We start from the raw sequence: 15,891 nt of genomic DNA, 5'->3' as shown, positions 1-15,891 counted from the left end.
CTGGCTCTTTACCATGGATCCAGGTTTTGTGGTAATCTCGCATGGTTGTGTGATTGTGTTAGAAGATTTTTTTTACACTATTGCAAGTGCTTACCTCTCTATTTATGTCACCTATGCATACCGCTTGCTGAGATGGTGGCTTTCTTGCATCGCCTGCAGTGACAGCCCACTTTGAATGATCTTGAGCGGATGAAAACTTATATTTACCCACTTGAACATTTTTAATATTGATCACCTGTAAAAAATCAAAGAAAGAAACAATAACAGATTATACGTCCAAATGTTAGGTTGCATCTGTCACTTCTTTAATACCGTATTCGTCCGAGTATAGTCCCAGGTTCAGTATATAGTCCCACCCAAATCCCAGAAATTGTAAAAAAACCAAAAAAAAACCCCAATTCTTGACCAAAATAATATGTTCTGTAAATGGCTGGAAAATTAGACTACCGACTGAATTACTGGTATAGTTTGACCACTTCCCTGGTCTGTTAAAGTGGTTAACTACATCATTTTTCTCTCGACTTTCGCTGATGCATGCACATTAAAAAAATTCAATATTTAATAGGCCTACAAGATGGTTTCCGAAATAATTTTCTCCTGACTTGCAGATTTTTCATGCACATGAATATTTTTATTAACCATCTAATGCTATGTCTTCTGGAGGTATTTATTTAACTACCGTATTCGTCTGAGTATAGTCCCACCCGTTTTTTAGGTGAAAATTTTTCAAAATTGGGGTGGGGGGGTGGGATTATACTCAATTTCCAAAAAATAAAAAATAATTTATTTTTTGGTTTTGGAGTGTCCTGGACCTAGACCTAAATGCTAGGATCATTCATGGTTGACCTAAAAAATATTGCATGATGTTTTGTGTTTTTAATATGAAAATTGATAATTTGTATCCATGTCATACTCTATTAATGATTTCAAAATGCATTCAAATGAATGAATTTCTATGCAAATTTTTTTTTTTTTTTGAAATTCGAGAATAATCCCACCCTCCCCAATTGAATACCTGAGTGGAAGAAGGGCCCAACTCCATCAAAACTGTTTTTGAGATATTAAAAAAAAATGCATTGAATTTGTATGCAAATTGAAATAATTAATAGAGTATGACATGTGTACAAATTTATTCAAAACACATAGGCCTACAATATATATATATATTTTTTTAATCAACCATGAATGATCCTAGCATTTATGTCTAGGTCCAGGGACACTCCAAAGCCGAAAAAATAAATAACTTTAAAAAAAATTATTTTTTTTTGAAATTCAAGTATAGTCCCACCCCCAATTTTGAAAAATGTTCACCCAAAAACGGGGTGGGACTATACTCGCGTCAGTACGGTAAGTGTACGTGGAAGACTATTTAGAGAGTGGATTTTGGCCCATCTTTCACACACAAGGAAGAACAGTCTGCTGGCAATAAAATGCTGGGTCTAACTCATTTTCGTAAAAAAATGGAGTTGCGCCCTTCTTCCACTCAGGTATTCAATTTTGAAAAAATTTCACCTAAAAAATGGGTGGGACTATACTCGGACGAATACGGTACTTCTGTAATCATCTTTAATACAACAAAAATAGTTCATGGTAGCTTGTGACAAGGGACATAAGGCCTGCTGTATACTTTTTATTCAAGGTTATTCAATGCAACATGTTTTCGTTCTTTATTCTATTCCTATTCTATTTCCAATCATGTTTAACTTCTACCGAATGTTTGATGACGTAAAATCTGTAAGATATTTCCACCAGACATTCGACATGCATCAAATATAATTGATTTTCCTTCAACAAACATTCATTAGAAGATTAAAAGTATTAATTAAAATTGATGGAATAACAAATACTTGTGAACAAATATTCTGCATCGAATATTTGGAGTATATATGGCCCTTAAAAATATTCCCTTCAACAGATTACGTCGGTGAAAAACGAAGCCTGCTCAAAGAGTAATTTGGATCAGTTCAACATTTGAACTGAAGTAATGTTCTCATTTGGTTCAGTTGAAAAGTTGAGAGGCAGTGATTTAGATAATGTTTTTAATTGCATCTCTAAACTTAATAATGATAAGTATAAAAAGTTTACATTTTGAGAAAGGAAAGGACGCAAGGAATTCAACTAGCCTAACAGATTCCTGCAAAAAACTGAGCAGTTGTTGAGAAAATCACAAAATTTGATTTGAATTTACTGCCTCGAGGAAGACATACGGACTATAGTATAGGAGTATAGTTGGTTAGTTACACAACATTTTTCAGACCTTTTTGTATTTATATAGATGATGTGAGGACTACATTCTAGGACTTACCTTTGGGTAATTGCAATATGATGCTATCTTGTTATCATTTCCACGCTGCCATGTTTCCGTGTACAGGCTATAGTGGTACTCCTTAGCCACTAGTCTGTAGAGATCTAACCAAAATAGAGAACATATAATATTCATTTTAAAACACGAATAAAACTAGATTCTAAGTGAATGAAAGTCATGATATGTTTGCCTAGTATGGGACACCATCATACCTGTTTTTTTAAAAATATGAACACAAGGCTGAGAGACTTCATGGACATGCTACTATTTAAAACGCCAAGAATATCACTGACATAAATTTTAATTGACTTATGGACACTGCACTATAACTTGGGGGTGCTGAGCCACCGCTGCAAAAATACACATGGATGCAGAGTTCTCACATGGGCTGCCTTCTGGAAATTTGACAGAATCTGGAAATCAAGCCACATCCCCACTCCAGATCAGCATCTTCCAAGCCAGGCATGGGCACACCGGGCCTGTGCCTCCCCTTTTCGAGGGTCCTATTTTTTTTTACAGTTTAAAAAAACCACAAAAAAAACACCTTTGTTTCATTTTGCTTTTCATTTTTACATGTCTTATGGAAGATATAAATTACATCACATTTTGATCATGATTAATGACCTCTCATGCTAGTGGCGGATCCAAGAAAAAAAAAAGAAACTTCGGTGAAAAAAGAAAATAGGAAACAAAAAAAACTCCGACTGGCACATTCTCCCTCAGACACCCTCCCTCCACGTATGGATAATGGAAGTGCCCAAACCCGTTATGGCTTCTTTTTTGGACACCCTACACTTTTGTTAAGCAATGTGTAACAACAAAAATGGTCCCGAAATGGCTTAATTTCTTTATTTTACCAAGTTTCCAATTTTCTGGGACACGTAACTTCGCAAAGAAAAGTCGTATCAAGATGGGTTTTTCAGTTTCTGAAAGCTCTAAATGTCCTCTTTAGAAACGTATGTAAAACTCATTTTCGACCAGGGTCGACATGTGACTCATTCCCCTTGATCATGTCACATATGTGCTTTCGCATGATGATGCAATCGCATCATGTGGAATACTCGCGCTGGCAGTTTCTTGCTGTTGTAGCTTTTTGGGGTTTTGGTAGGGTTAGGGTTAACAGCTATGCCACCAACTGCTTCAAAATAATGCTGATGGCTCACTTCATTCAACAATGGCAGATGAATTGGCTTGAGCACATCCTCCGGATCAGATGACCTAATTACTATTCTGTATTGAAATAGGCAGTTAGGCCTCATCACAAGCTCTAACAAGTATGTTCTGAGTTTTTCAACATCAATTTGTGCTAAAAACTCAGCTGTACTTGTAATACCTTGGGATATCTTCATGAAGATGACACCATCATTATCATATGACTTGAAAAGGGATATTTTAGGGGTCAAGAGCTCTTCAGAAAATTCATGAATTTAAAACAAGTGCAAATTAGTTCAATAATTACACAATTATGCAAATTAGAGGGCGGCTTCACTATATAATACATTAGAACATATTAGAAACACTGACCAATTTTCAAGGCAAAAGTATGCAAAATTAAAGTACCCTGAACATTTTATGCATTGATTTTTAGCAAAATATTGGCAAAAATTACATATTAGTGAGCTTCTTCAGTCATTTTAGCTCATGACCTACATTGATTATTGATAAAAACAATAAGATACAAAGAAAATATAAATTGATGTATTATGAAAGCCACATGTCTGATTTGCTTCAAACAAAAGGCACAAGTGTGCTTTACCCTACTCTATTGAAAACATGCTCAAAGCAATTCCTGATTTCCAAAAATATCCTCATATACCACCTTTAAAAGGTCTTCCTTACCTTCACTGAAACTTTTAGACTTGGCAAAACTGACAAAGTTTTGCCCATTTGTTGCTGTAAGTGTAGCTATATTGTAATGTGGAGATGTGTCATCACACACACCAAGTAATGCTGAATGCAGACTTGGCAGCTTTACTGGAAACTCAGCTGGCATATGTATATCATAGAAGTGAGGACAGTTGTATCTTAGCTGTCGTCCTGTGTGAAGTGGAAGAAATGCTTTATCATAATAACATAAAATGAGAACAAATCATGGAATGAGGACAAATCATGAAACAAATCATACAAAACATAGAGGATATAGTAAACACAAAAATTCCTATAGTTTATTCTCTAAATATGTGTGCCATTCCTATTTGTCATTTTGCTTATTCTAAATAACATTTATTTTCCTGACAGTAAATTATATTATTATTTTATCCTTTTATGAAAAAGAAGAAGACAACTGCATCAGAAATCCGGGGGGGGGGGGTTCTTCCTGGTTGAAGGTATACGGGGAGGTGCCACGGTTTTGGGGTACCTTTTCAGCGATTTTGGTATATCGATGGGTGGGTTTTCAGTGGAGACCAATGCGCCCAATTGGGCGCATTTTGGAAAAAGTGCCCTTAAAGCGCCCAATTATGGCAAATTTGGGTGCTTTTTGGGTGTTTTTTCTTGAAAATTGGTATACTGATGGGTAGCAAAAACAGCAAAAAGTAGGTATAGAGAAAGTCAGCATCCGAAAGTCTGCGTGGCACACCCCGTACAAAATTTTTCAAGAACCCCGGGTCAGAAATCTTAGAACATCAAGTTGTATTTAGGTACATACCAATTTGTTCAAACTGTTGAAAACTGACTGATATACATAAAAATGTCTGTCCATATCGGTTTGCATTTGTTGGCCACCCATAGCCATCATTAGCATGGCTTGGAAAGTGAGGCACACTGTGAACCAACCAAAAGCCTCCAGTAGAGTCAAATCCGACTACACCTGTGAATAGCAAGATGATGAAATAGTGATACTCTTTTGATAATGTCAGAAAAAATGTAATTGTCCAATATTTGTATCCCAATCAGGTTTGAGAGCACAAAGCGGTCTCACTCTATTCAGGGTACTCAGGGCTGCCCCACTACTACCCAACTCAAATCTGGTAGATATTAGCTGTGTTCATATTGTCGGATGTACACCTGGCGGAATTTGGTGGGCGCAAGTTGCTAAGAGCAGTGGTAGGCGCTGCCAAGACAAGAATAGTGGCAGTGTGAACGATGGTCAGGCGTATGTCCGATTTACAAAAGTCAGGAGTAGCAAGCTGGGAGTAATCTCTGCCAGGTGTAAGTTGCAATATGAACTATACTATACTATTACTAGTACCACCCAGGGTGAGGCCAAACTGGGAATGACTGCAGCCAGAGTGGGATCAATTGCTGTTGGGATGCTTGTTTTGTACATATTCACCATTGATTTTGTAAATATCCAGCAGTTAAGTTAGCTCGATTGATAAGGTTTTCAACTATGGTGCGAGAGGTTGTGGGTTCGAACCCTGGTGGTGGTTTAGTAAGCTCTCGTGGAAAAATTGAGTTAGCTTGAATTTCCCCTGGACAAGGAACTACTGATAATTGTCTCGTTGTAACCCGTACAAAACTTGGGGAGCTGATCCTGGCTGCGAAGGTCAATTGTGGAATGTCTAGGGTGTGCGATTCTGAGCATTAAAGTCCATGAGTTGTTGTTAAATGGTTTATTGAATGATGTGGGGCCGTAGTGGTCAGCGACAACCTGTAAAGTGTGCTGAGGCATGTGGATCAATGTAGGCATTGTGCCTGTATGTAGCGCACTATAAATCATTGCACTTTTTTTGTGCTTGCTATACTTGCTATACTAATAATTGGTGAAAATCCTTTGGTTTTTGATAATGCATAAATTTGCATAAGTACATGCCAGTCACGCTTTTGGCAGTGTGCAGCTAACATAGGTGCTGCACCCAACTGTGTACACACCATTCTATATCAGTACACAATGTTACGAGTCTCCTTTTTGTCGCAATAAGCCAAACAAAGTATAGGGCTGCGTCTACCCCAGTGTTAGTGTTAATGCTCTCAGCTATTGCATCCAATGTATGAAACATTAATTGCTAGATTGAGACCAAAATTGACATTATTTGCAAGTAGAACATTACTGGTCGAATACGATAGGATTTCAGTCTTAGGCGCCTTAACACGGCTACCCAATAGGCCCGGGGTTTGAACTTAGGCCCACATAGCCCACACATCATTTTTAATGCTATTTGAATAGTAGACCTAATCTTGATTGATATTGATTATATTGACTGAATATTGATTATCGATTATCAATCGATCCATCATCGATAACAGATAAACACTGGTTGCCAAAATGCAAACAAGATCATGCTGACCGGCATAGCCATCTTCTTCCATTCCTGTCGCCGCATTACTGGTCGAATACGATAGGATTTCAGTCTTAGGCGCCTTAACACGGCTACCCAATAGGCCCGGGTTTTGAACTTAGTCTCCGGTCGAGGCAGGTAGTTGAATTCGACAGGCGATCATGCAAGGAGACTTATAGACTTGAAACAGCCACTGTCATTGATTGGTTAGGCTTAGTTTAGGGTTTGGATGAGGGTTAGAGTTAGGGTTAGGATTAGGGTTATGAATAGGCTTAGGGTTAGCTTACACAAAATAATTACTTGAAGGTTGTACACCGCCCCCCCCCCCAAAAAAATAACTTGTTGAATCAAAAGCTAGAGGGCTGCAGACAGGTTCAAAGACCTATGAGAGCGCTATCAGAAAACCTTCTATTTATTATTAACCGAAATCTTATCGTGTTCGACCAGTAATGAAATGACAGTTCAAATATTAGGCATATAGAAGGACTGAATTAAATGTGACATACCTTTAGTATGGCCACTTTTTTTCGTACTCTTTTTTTCAGGTGGCGGTTGGTCATTGTACATACCATATCCTACTTTCTGAAAACAAAATTTCAAATCATTAACATGATTCACAATCTACCGTACTGGCACGAGTATAGTCCCACCCTTTTTTTGGGTGAAAAATGACCGAAAATGGGGGGTGGGACTTTACACGATGAAAATTAAGCTCCATTTTAGTTACAAAAATAATTTTGAAGTGATTTTGCAAATGAAGTTACATGATTTGGATTGTCAAATTCGGAACCATTCTGTTAAAAATTGTCAGTGGGACTTTACTCGGGGAAATAACAAATTCTGAAATTTCCCCAAATATTAGGGTGGGACTATACTCGAAGGTGGGCTTATACTCGCGTCAGTACGGTATTATATAATTAAAGACAGAGATAAATGCAATTTATCGCGTCTGATGTCACTGTCAATTACGATCCTTGATTGGTTTACACAGGTTAATCAGCGCCAAAAGGAAGACCGATCTATCTGGTGCTGATCGGAGAAAAGGAATAGCAGCCAATGGCGAAAAAGTTCGTACTTTTACAAGGCAAAAAGCAGCTTTTCTAGGGATTGTGGACATGGTGCCTTCACCAAAGAAAGTTTCTTACTATAAAGCCCTAACTTTTGAGATGGTTTGCATGTCGAAAAGGTGCAAAATCAACAATAAGGCGCCCGGTTATAAATCCGCGTTCAGCAAGTCATCATCACGACACTTGTAAACAAACCGTGCTCGAGTTTGATTGACAGGTGACGTCAGACGCGATAAATTGTCTTTATCTTTGTCTTTCATTATAGCAAGTTGTTCATTTAAATTTGATCCACTGTCAGCCAGCTTTCTTGATTTTTTTGTCCCAGTTTTAGTTGGATGAAAATATTCCTAGGATGCATCATTTTGGCTCAGTATTATTGGTATTATATACATACCGTATTGTTTGTAATAAACGCCCTGGGGGCGTTGCATTTTTCCAAAAGGGGGGCGTTTATTGGAAGTGAATTGTCAGTGAAAAAGCTTAAAAATCGTGTTCAATTTCCCGATGGTGCTCCTGTTAAAAGGAGGGATTTACACTACTGACACTATACATGATGGCGGTGCCCACGAAAAATGATATTTTCGTGGGGAATACAACAAAATTACACCTGTAAGTGCATGGAATTAGTGAAATTCTACCGTAATTAGGCAATGAAATGGATGGGAGTTGAGTCATAATAGGTTTTGTCCATTCAATTTAGCGATCGTGACTGACATGACTGATGCAAGTTTTAAGCTTACCTACACGATATATCATGGAAATGTTTGCATTTTTGTCAATTTTTCACAGAAACATTGGAGGGGGGCATTTATTAGAGGGGGAGCATTTATTTTTATTTACAGAGAGATACTGTAAATTCTTCCTGCTTAAAAAAGAGCTTTATTGGGACAATATGCATGCGTAGATCGTGAACATACAGGATTTTACACTCTTTTGGCCTTCTTTTCCTTTTTTTCTCTGTTTCCTTATTTTCTCTCAATTTTTTTGTTTCAAGGTTTGTTTGTTGATGTCCCTATTCTCACTTATTGATTTACTATTGAAAGCGTATATAGCTCTCTTGCTCAGGGGCGGACTGGTAAGACCATAAGGCACATACCTTCCAAATGTATTTATTATCTTTCTATAATTTTATTTATTTCATTATTATTTAATACTGACCTTTGTAAAAGGTAATATAATAACACACCCTGCATTTCAGTGGCATCGTCATTATTTTGACCATGTTAACTGGTGTTTGTAAAAGCTTTTTCATAACCATTGTAATTATTTGTATGGTTGGAATTTGATGAAATAAAACTGAACCGAACTGAACTGAAACAAACATAAATGGTTTTCAGTTTTGTTTTATTTTAATGCTAACCTTACTCTTCTGATTTCCATACACCTGTTGTAGAGTGTACCCAATAGCCTGCTTGCCATCCATGAGTGATACCTTCGACTTCTGAAATGCCATGTCTGAATTGGTATGTTCATCCATATATAAGAAATCTGCACCACTTGTGTTTGGAATAGATTTTTTTGGAAGATTGTATGCAATAAACCTGCAATTGAGAAATTAATTTAATATACATGTATACTCCTAGGGGCTGTGTAATATTTATGTGTACCCTCAGGGTGGTGAATTCTCAAAATGGTCTGCCAAAAATTGGCTTGTCCCCTCCCCTTTCCGACATGCCAAAAATCCTGTGCGCCCCCCCCCCCCTCCCCATTCGATGTGCCAAAAAATGTTGCCCACCCCTTTTACACATGCAAGATTTTGGGCAACCCAAATTTAAAACCTTAATTTTCTTATCATATGTGACCGTACTGTACAGCATGAATGAGCCGTAAATGTCCTAAATTGTATTCTGAGTTACAGTGTCAAATGTGCATGAACGTCGTATTCATCGGTACCTCAAGTTGGTTTGACATGTATCTCATTTAGATAGTCAAACAGCTTTTAAACCAATCAATAATCTATTATATTGTTGAAGAGGACAATAAGCTTTTACCTTATAGATGTCTATAGAATTCTTAATAGCTCTGGTCTTTGTTTGATTTGGCTAAATCCTGTTCAAGTGGTGGTTATATTAAAAGCATTGTATTTTTTCTAGGTATGTATAACCAACAATTAACAATGAGAGGACATTCCTGAACCTCGTTGACTTGGGGATGATTTGAAATGACCGCCAATTATGACTGTTTGATATCAATTACCAGCAATGTTTCAAAAAGAGACACATGTAGAAACAATAAAAGGTACCATTTGTTTGAAAGAGCAAAGTTCAACAAATCATAACCCCGCTTCTGGATATAGTTTGAAGTCAAATGATATACCATTTTAAAGCCTATGATATATATTTTCTAAACACGAAATAAAATAAAATTGACCGGGGAGGAATTTACGGCTCATTCGTCGTGTATGGTCACATATGATGTGAGCAGGAAATTTTGCATATTTGAATGTGCTCTGAACGTTTTCTAACACCTTTTTATGGCGTAAACTAATACAGAAACAGTGCCCAAAACATCTGTGCCAAAAATAATCCCCCCCTTTGACCTGCCAAAATTGCTTGTCCCCCTCCTTTTAACCTGCCCCAAACTGCTTGCCCCCCCTTTTGACCTGCCAAAATTTCATTGCCCCAAGTTACACATAATTATTGCACCACCCCTAGTGAAAGTGGGGGAATTGCAAACACCTTCACTAAAGGTTTTTTTTTTTAAACCCTATAAACTTTAAAAATACAAAATATATCAAGAAAGCTGAAGATGTTGCAGAAGATCTTAGTAAAATCCTAACTTCTAACAATATAGTAAACACAACTTTATATAACAAACAAAAATAACAACTGCCTCATTTTTACCCCACAGTTTGAGGGTAAAGGTGAAGATTAATTTCAAATGGCAGCCTCTAGAATGGGGCCTATATGCTAGTAAAATTGAAATTAGGATTTTGTGATACAATGTATTGACGATTGTGATTTCAAAAAACTACATTTTTTTGCATGGCTATGTACACAGGTCATGTGAAAATTAGAGGTAAATCAAGGTGATTTCTTTTGAAAAAATCCTAAGTGGTAAAAGACCTACAAAAGGTTCTTACAGTTATTTAAAATCATAAAGAACTTCAAAAATAGGCTAATGCAGATGATTATTTAAACCAAAACAACATTGAATTGTCCATAATTAATAAGATTAAAAAAAAAGATTTAATTATTTCTTTTTAAAAAACAAATAAACATGATTTAAATCAAGCAACCATGTAAATTTTACAGTACATGATGATGTTTTATACTGTGTTTAACCTATAACTCTTCACCTAATATACCGTATTGTTTGTAATAAACGCCCGGGGACGTTGCATTTTTCCAAAAGGGGAGCGTTTATTGGAAGTTTATTGGAATAGTCAATGAAAAAAACTTAAAAATCAAGTTCAATTTCCCGATGGTGCTCCTGTAGAAAGGAGGGATTTACGACTATACTAATGCTTCTACCATGGCGCCGCCCACAGAAATCGAGTGGAAAATGACAATTTTGTGGTATATACAACAAAATTACACCTGTAAGTACATCATCAAGCAAGAATCTGGTGAAATTCTACCATAATTACTTGATTAGGCAATGAAATGTATGGAAGTTTGAGTCATAATAGGTTTTGTCCATGCAATTTAGCGATTATCACTGACATAACTGATGCAAGTTTTAAGTTTACTCACACAATATGGCATGGAAATGTTTGCATAAATTGGTTTCATTTTTTCACGGAAAAATTGGAAGGGGGCGTTTATTAGGGGGAAGCGTTTTTTTTTATCTTCATGTATTTTTATTATCAAAACAAAGAAAACACAGAAAAATCACAATAAATCACATGGAAAAAACAAAAAAAGCAGCATACAAAAATAGATTACAGTGGTACAACTAAAACATATACAAGTGAAAAACAAGATCCACAATGTGCATGGGAAAAGAGAGAGTTACAATTCAAATCTCCATTTTTTTAAATGCACAGATAATTTACCTTTCCTCTTAGCAATATAATATTCGGTATCTTTAAGAACATTCAAAAAGTTTTAAATGAAACGAAAGTAGGTTTTTTGTCCTGAAATTTACACAGATAGATATGATATTTCAAAGATAAGCAAATGTAAGTGATATATTTATCTAAGGGCACTCCAAATAATTTATCAAATGTTGACAAATCAAAATCAATGTCATGTTTAACTTTGATAACTTGAACAAGCGCCTCCCAAATAGGTTTAACAATATCACAATTGCAAAAAATGTGAGAAGAAGTTTCGGAACTTTATCACAAAAAGCACAGTTGGGAGAATTTTTCTTTTGATTTTAAATAAAAAAATCATTAAAAGCAATGGCATCATGAAGAAATTTGAAATAAAATGAACGTAATTTGGAACTAATGGAACATTTGAAATTCCAAAGATGAATTTCTTCTCAATCCTCAGAATCCACAGTAAAGTCCGCAAAGGTTTCCCAGGAGGAAATTTGTTTATCTGGAAGGCACTTGTCTAACATCAAAGCATATTTAGGAACTTTTGGAGCATCAATTAACTTATTCACAAATAATTCAAAAACATCATCATTTTGAATATTAGGATACTCCAACCACTCACATGGAATATTCTTAATAAGAAAATTATAAAATCTCTTATCTTTATGAGATATACCAAATTTCTCAATCAACTGATCAAATGTAAGAACAATAGGTTGAGGCCCATCAATATTTAAAAGGTCAATGATATTGCAAATGCCTTTGTCAAACCATTCATCTGAGTAAAAATACTGTTTCGATTTGGATCTGAGTCTAGAATTAAACCATAAGTACTGCAAAGCACCCAAATCAGAAAATTTAATATCACTGCTTTATCTCTGTAAATGTACCATGTTCTAATGGCATCAGCCAGTTGAGTAATAAAGCGTTTATTACAAACAATACGGTAAGCACCACAACAGAATTTTTCAAGTCAATGTTGTTTAAAGCATTTTAATGCTTTAAACAACATTCACTTGAAAAAATTACTCACCAACTGACAGGTTTCTTTTCCATATCAAGACATGACAAGGAGTATGATTTTTCAAACTCACACACCAGAAAAATCCAAATCAAAAGAAGATTTTTATCACATGCCATTTTGCTCCTCTTTGTTCTGCTTGGTTCTATTTGTACCAAGCTGTGCACATGGCTAAAATTCATGCAATAATCCAATCAGACGGTATGAGTCACTCTCACCGTCTCACTTCATCCTATTGGCTGTTTTTGGCTGTTCCATTTCACCCCCTCTGACATGAAGGGGATGCTTACTGTTGCACTCAATGTAGCCCGAAACAGCATGGCCCTGTTTGTTCGTTCCTCACTATAGGGCCATACGTATGTAAATTCCAGAGCTGCCATATAGCTTTCTTGCAACTAATCAAACATGGCGGATTATCATGGCCCCACACTCATGCACCAAATATGTTTAGTTTAAGTCTTTGGTAGAAAGTGATATTTTTTTAATAATTTTGGTCGCTGTGTCCCCTCGACCTTTCCATGCTATGTGCATGCCTCAGACCTGCGTGTGGAGAAGTCAGTGGAAATCATAGTGATGGAGGTGTGAGCACCTCCGGCTACACTCAATGGGGAAATCACAAAACATATAGGCCTATTTATCAGAGTAATCAACTTCCAATAATTACAAAAGAAAAGGCAAATTCGTATTTTCTATGCAGAGAAAATTGAGGCCCTGTACTAACCAATGGGGATTTCTTTTTTACGTCAAGGCTAATCAACATTACAATGTAGTGTTTTGACAGAGGTATGAAATGGGTAAGTGCAATAGATGGAACAACCTGGAACCGAGAGAAGGAACTCAACCTACACCGCAAGTTATATATGCACATTAACAAATGTTGACTTTGAACCTGGATATTGAACCTTTACTTATGAAAAAATGTGAGGCATACTCTATTTTTTTGTTCTTCAGAAAAGTTCACACTAACAATAACTCAAGATTTTACTGTGTAGTTGAAATGGGAAAGTGTAATGTGGGACAGGAAAGTATAGAGCATAAACAATATATGTTTCTTCATTGCTGGTGGTGTTTTAACCCTTGACCTAAAAAACAAAAAGATTGTAATTGCACTTAAAGCTCAAAAGTCAGGGTCTGTCAGTCAGTAATTTAAAAAAAATTGACACATAAAATAGTAAAAAATGTGAATTCACCACAAAATATGATGGTTAACAATGATTTATGAAGTTTGCCAGGCTAACTTCTTTTAGTTTATCAGAGTTATGTAGTATGAATTGCAAGCAGGTAGCAATATTTTGCAAATTTTATATCAAATATATTCAACATATAAGAAAACAAAAAAACACAAGCTTATTTTTTTAAGATTTTAGAGTCGGTCAGAAAGGGCAAAACAATATGGTAGTGCAGTGATTAGGATGCATATATTAAAACAGATAGTTAAGTTATGCAAGTAAACTATGTCATGGTTTATGTACTTAAAAGATACAGTACTTCTGCTATGGACCACTAAAACATGTGGTTACCAAATACATATCTAGCTACATCCACCCACTCACTTGCGATGCTTGCTCTTTCTTTCCACCTAAGGCCTAAAAAATATTTGTTTGATTGGCATAACCAGACCAACCCTAAAATTAGGCCTAACCCTACACTTTTCTTTGGGTTTTTTTTGTGGAAAAAAACAACAACAACAACCAAACAAATAAATAAATAAAAAATAAATAAGTAACAGTTTTAAAAAAGAGGAAAAAAATTTACAGCTTTAAAAGTAAAAAAGAAAAAAATCCCTTACCCTAATTTTTTTTTTTTTATGTTACGCCAATCAAACAATTTTTTAAGGTTCTAACTAAACACAGACAATTTCAACCTTGGCCCTCGGGTCTAGCAAACATTGCATGATTGCCTGTATTGCAGGGGAATTCCGAAGTAGTGTTGCCACCTTGAGTAAGAAAATAGGAATATAATTCTAAATAATTCTTTTTTAAATCACTTGCAAACCTAAGGAAAGTGTGTGGGGGTGGGTGAGGGGTGTCTGTCTGTCTTGGGGAATATACTTGTGTATGTATGTCTTTTTTCTAATTGACCTTTTCGGTAAATCCCATAACCCTTTTGCGAGTACACCTAAGAACTTCGTCATTTTAAATCACCACGCTTGCTCTGCGCTGATGCGCACATCTTTTGTCTTTCTTAACATCGTTACTCGCATTGCAAGTCGGTGTGGCCTTAAAATGACGAGTTCTCAGGTGTACTCGCAAAGGGTTATGGGATTTACCGAAAAGGTCAATTAAAAATTTAATGTGTAAATATATCTTTATAATTTTCTGTGTAAAAACAAACTAGTCAATACTCAATAAATGATAATTGATAACTGACTAAAATTTTAAAGAAAAAAGCAATAATATACAAGAATTCCTGAAAAAAATTGGTGTCAGTTCCAATTTACAATGTAATTATTATTTGAGTGCACTGTAGCCATGGTAGCACTGACAAGAACATTTAGTGGTAGTTCATATATCATTAAATAGGCCCACATGTTTTGGCGCAACGTCAGCCTTATATTCTTCAAATCTTTTCAGAGGGCGCACCACCAAATCACTCCACGATTTATGTACCAGTGAAATTCGGTTAAAATAGTCCACCGCTTATTTGAGCTTGTTGCGGCTTTATTTTCTAAAGATATTGTCAAAATTCGCCCGTTTTCAGCTCATTTGCTTCTGGCAAGTGTCTAGGCCTACATGAAGGAATCTGAGAAAAAATCCCAATATTTTTAACATCCGGTTTCAAAAATGAGTGATTTTTTAGGGTTAAATTTGAAATGAAGCCTTGATCTTTGGTTCGAGTTGTATTTTTTCCTGAATGTATTTTATGCTTTCTCTCCCCACCAGCTCCAAGTACAGATAAAATACAAAAAGCTGAAAAAGGAAAAAAAAAGATGTGGACACCGTCGGCTTCCCCCGTGTATTTATATCCGCCGGTGCCATTATCACGTGACTGTAGAAAAATGCTGCTGCCACCAGATATAGGCTAAGTAAAACAGTGTTTTTACTATCAAGACTTATGTTTGAAAGCTGTCCTGAGATCGATGTGTCAAGTTTCCAGTCCATCACACTACGTGCTCTATATATTAGTCCATGTCGATATTATCAAGACAGAGATTGCGTCTGACGTCATCTGTCAAAGTCGTTGATGATGACTTGCTAAACTCGGCGGTAAACCGGGTGCTTTATTTTAAGCTTATTGTTAATTTTGCACCTTCAAACCGTACAAACCATCTCAAAAGTTAGGTCTTTATA

General features: G+C 36.1%; 2 protein-coding genes across 3 annotated transcripts in view; one reads left to right on the top strand and one right to left on the bottom strand.

The window, feature by feature from the left end:
* LOC140164293 (DNA-dependent protein kinase catalytic subunit-like) overlaps nt 1-15,891 on the top strand; it is a 209,920-nt gene that overhangs the window by 97,888 nt on the left and 96,141 nt on the right. The window lies entirely within an intron of this gene.
* LOC140164292 (plancitoxin-1-like) overlaps nt 1-15,891 on the bottom strand; it is a 33,491-nt gene that overhangs the window by 4,285 nt on the left and 13,315 nt on the right. Inside the window, exons 1-7 of one of the 2 annotated variants that reach the window (XM_072187563.1) lie at nt 12,614-13,013; nt 8,953-9,133; nt 7,032-7,107; nt 4,953-5,114; nt 4,145-4,342; nt 2,306-2,409; nt 95-235 (exon numbers count right to left, since the gene is read on the bottom strand). In XM_072187563.1, the coding sequence (XP_072043664.1) occupies nt 95-235; nt 2,306-2,409; nt 4,145-4,342; nt 4,953-5,114; nt 7,032-7,107; nt 8,953-9,133; nt 12,614-12,783 (1,032 nt within the window). In that variant the 5' untranslated portion in view covers nt 12,784-13,013. Of the gene's footprint in view, nt 1-94; nt 236-2,305; nt 2,410-4,144; nt 4,343-4,952; nt 5,115-7,031; nt 7,108-8,952; nt 9,134-12,613; nt 13,014-15,891 lie in introns of those variants that run through there. The other variant, XM_072187564.1, reaches the window with a different exon arrangement.

This window comes from Amphiura filiformis, chromosome 11 (assembly GCF_039555335.1).
Source record: "Amphiura filiformis chromosome 11, Afil_fr2py, whole genome shotgun sequence".
In the NCBI taxonomy this organism is placed as follows: domain Eukaryota; kingdom Metazoa; phylum Echinodermata; class Ophiuroidea; order Amphilepidida; family Amphiuridae; genus Amphiura; species Amphiura filiformis.
The sequence above is the reverse complement of the archived record's forward strand: the minus strand, read 5'-3'. Positions and strand labels throughout refer to the sequence as shown.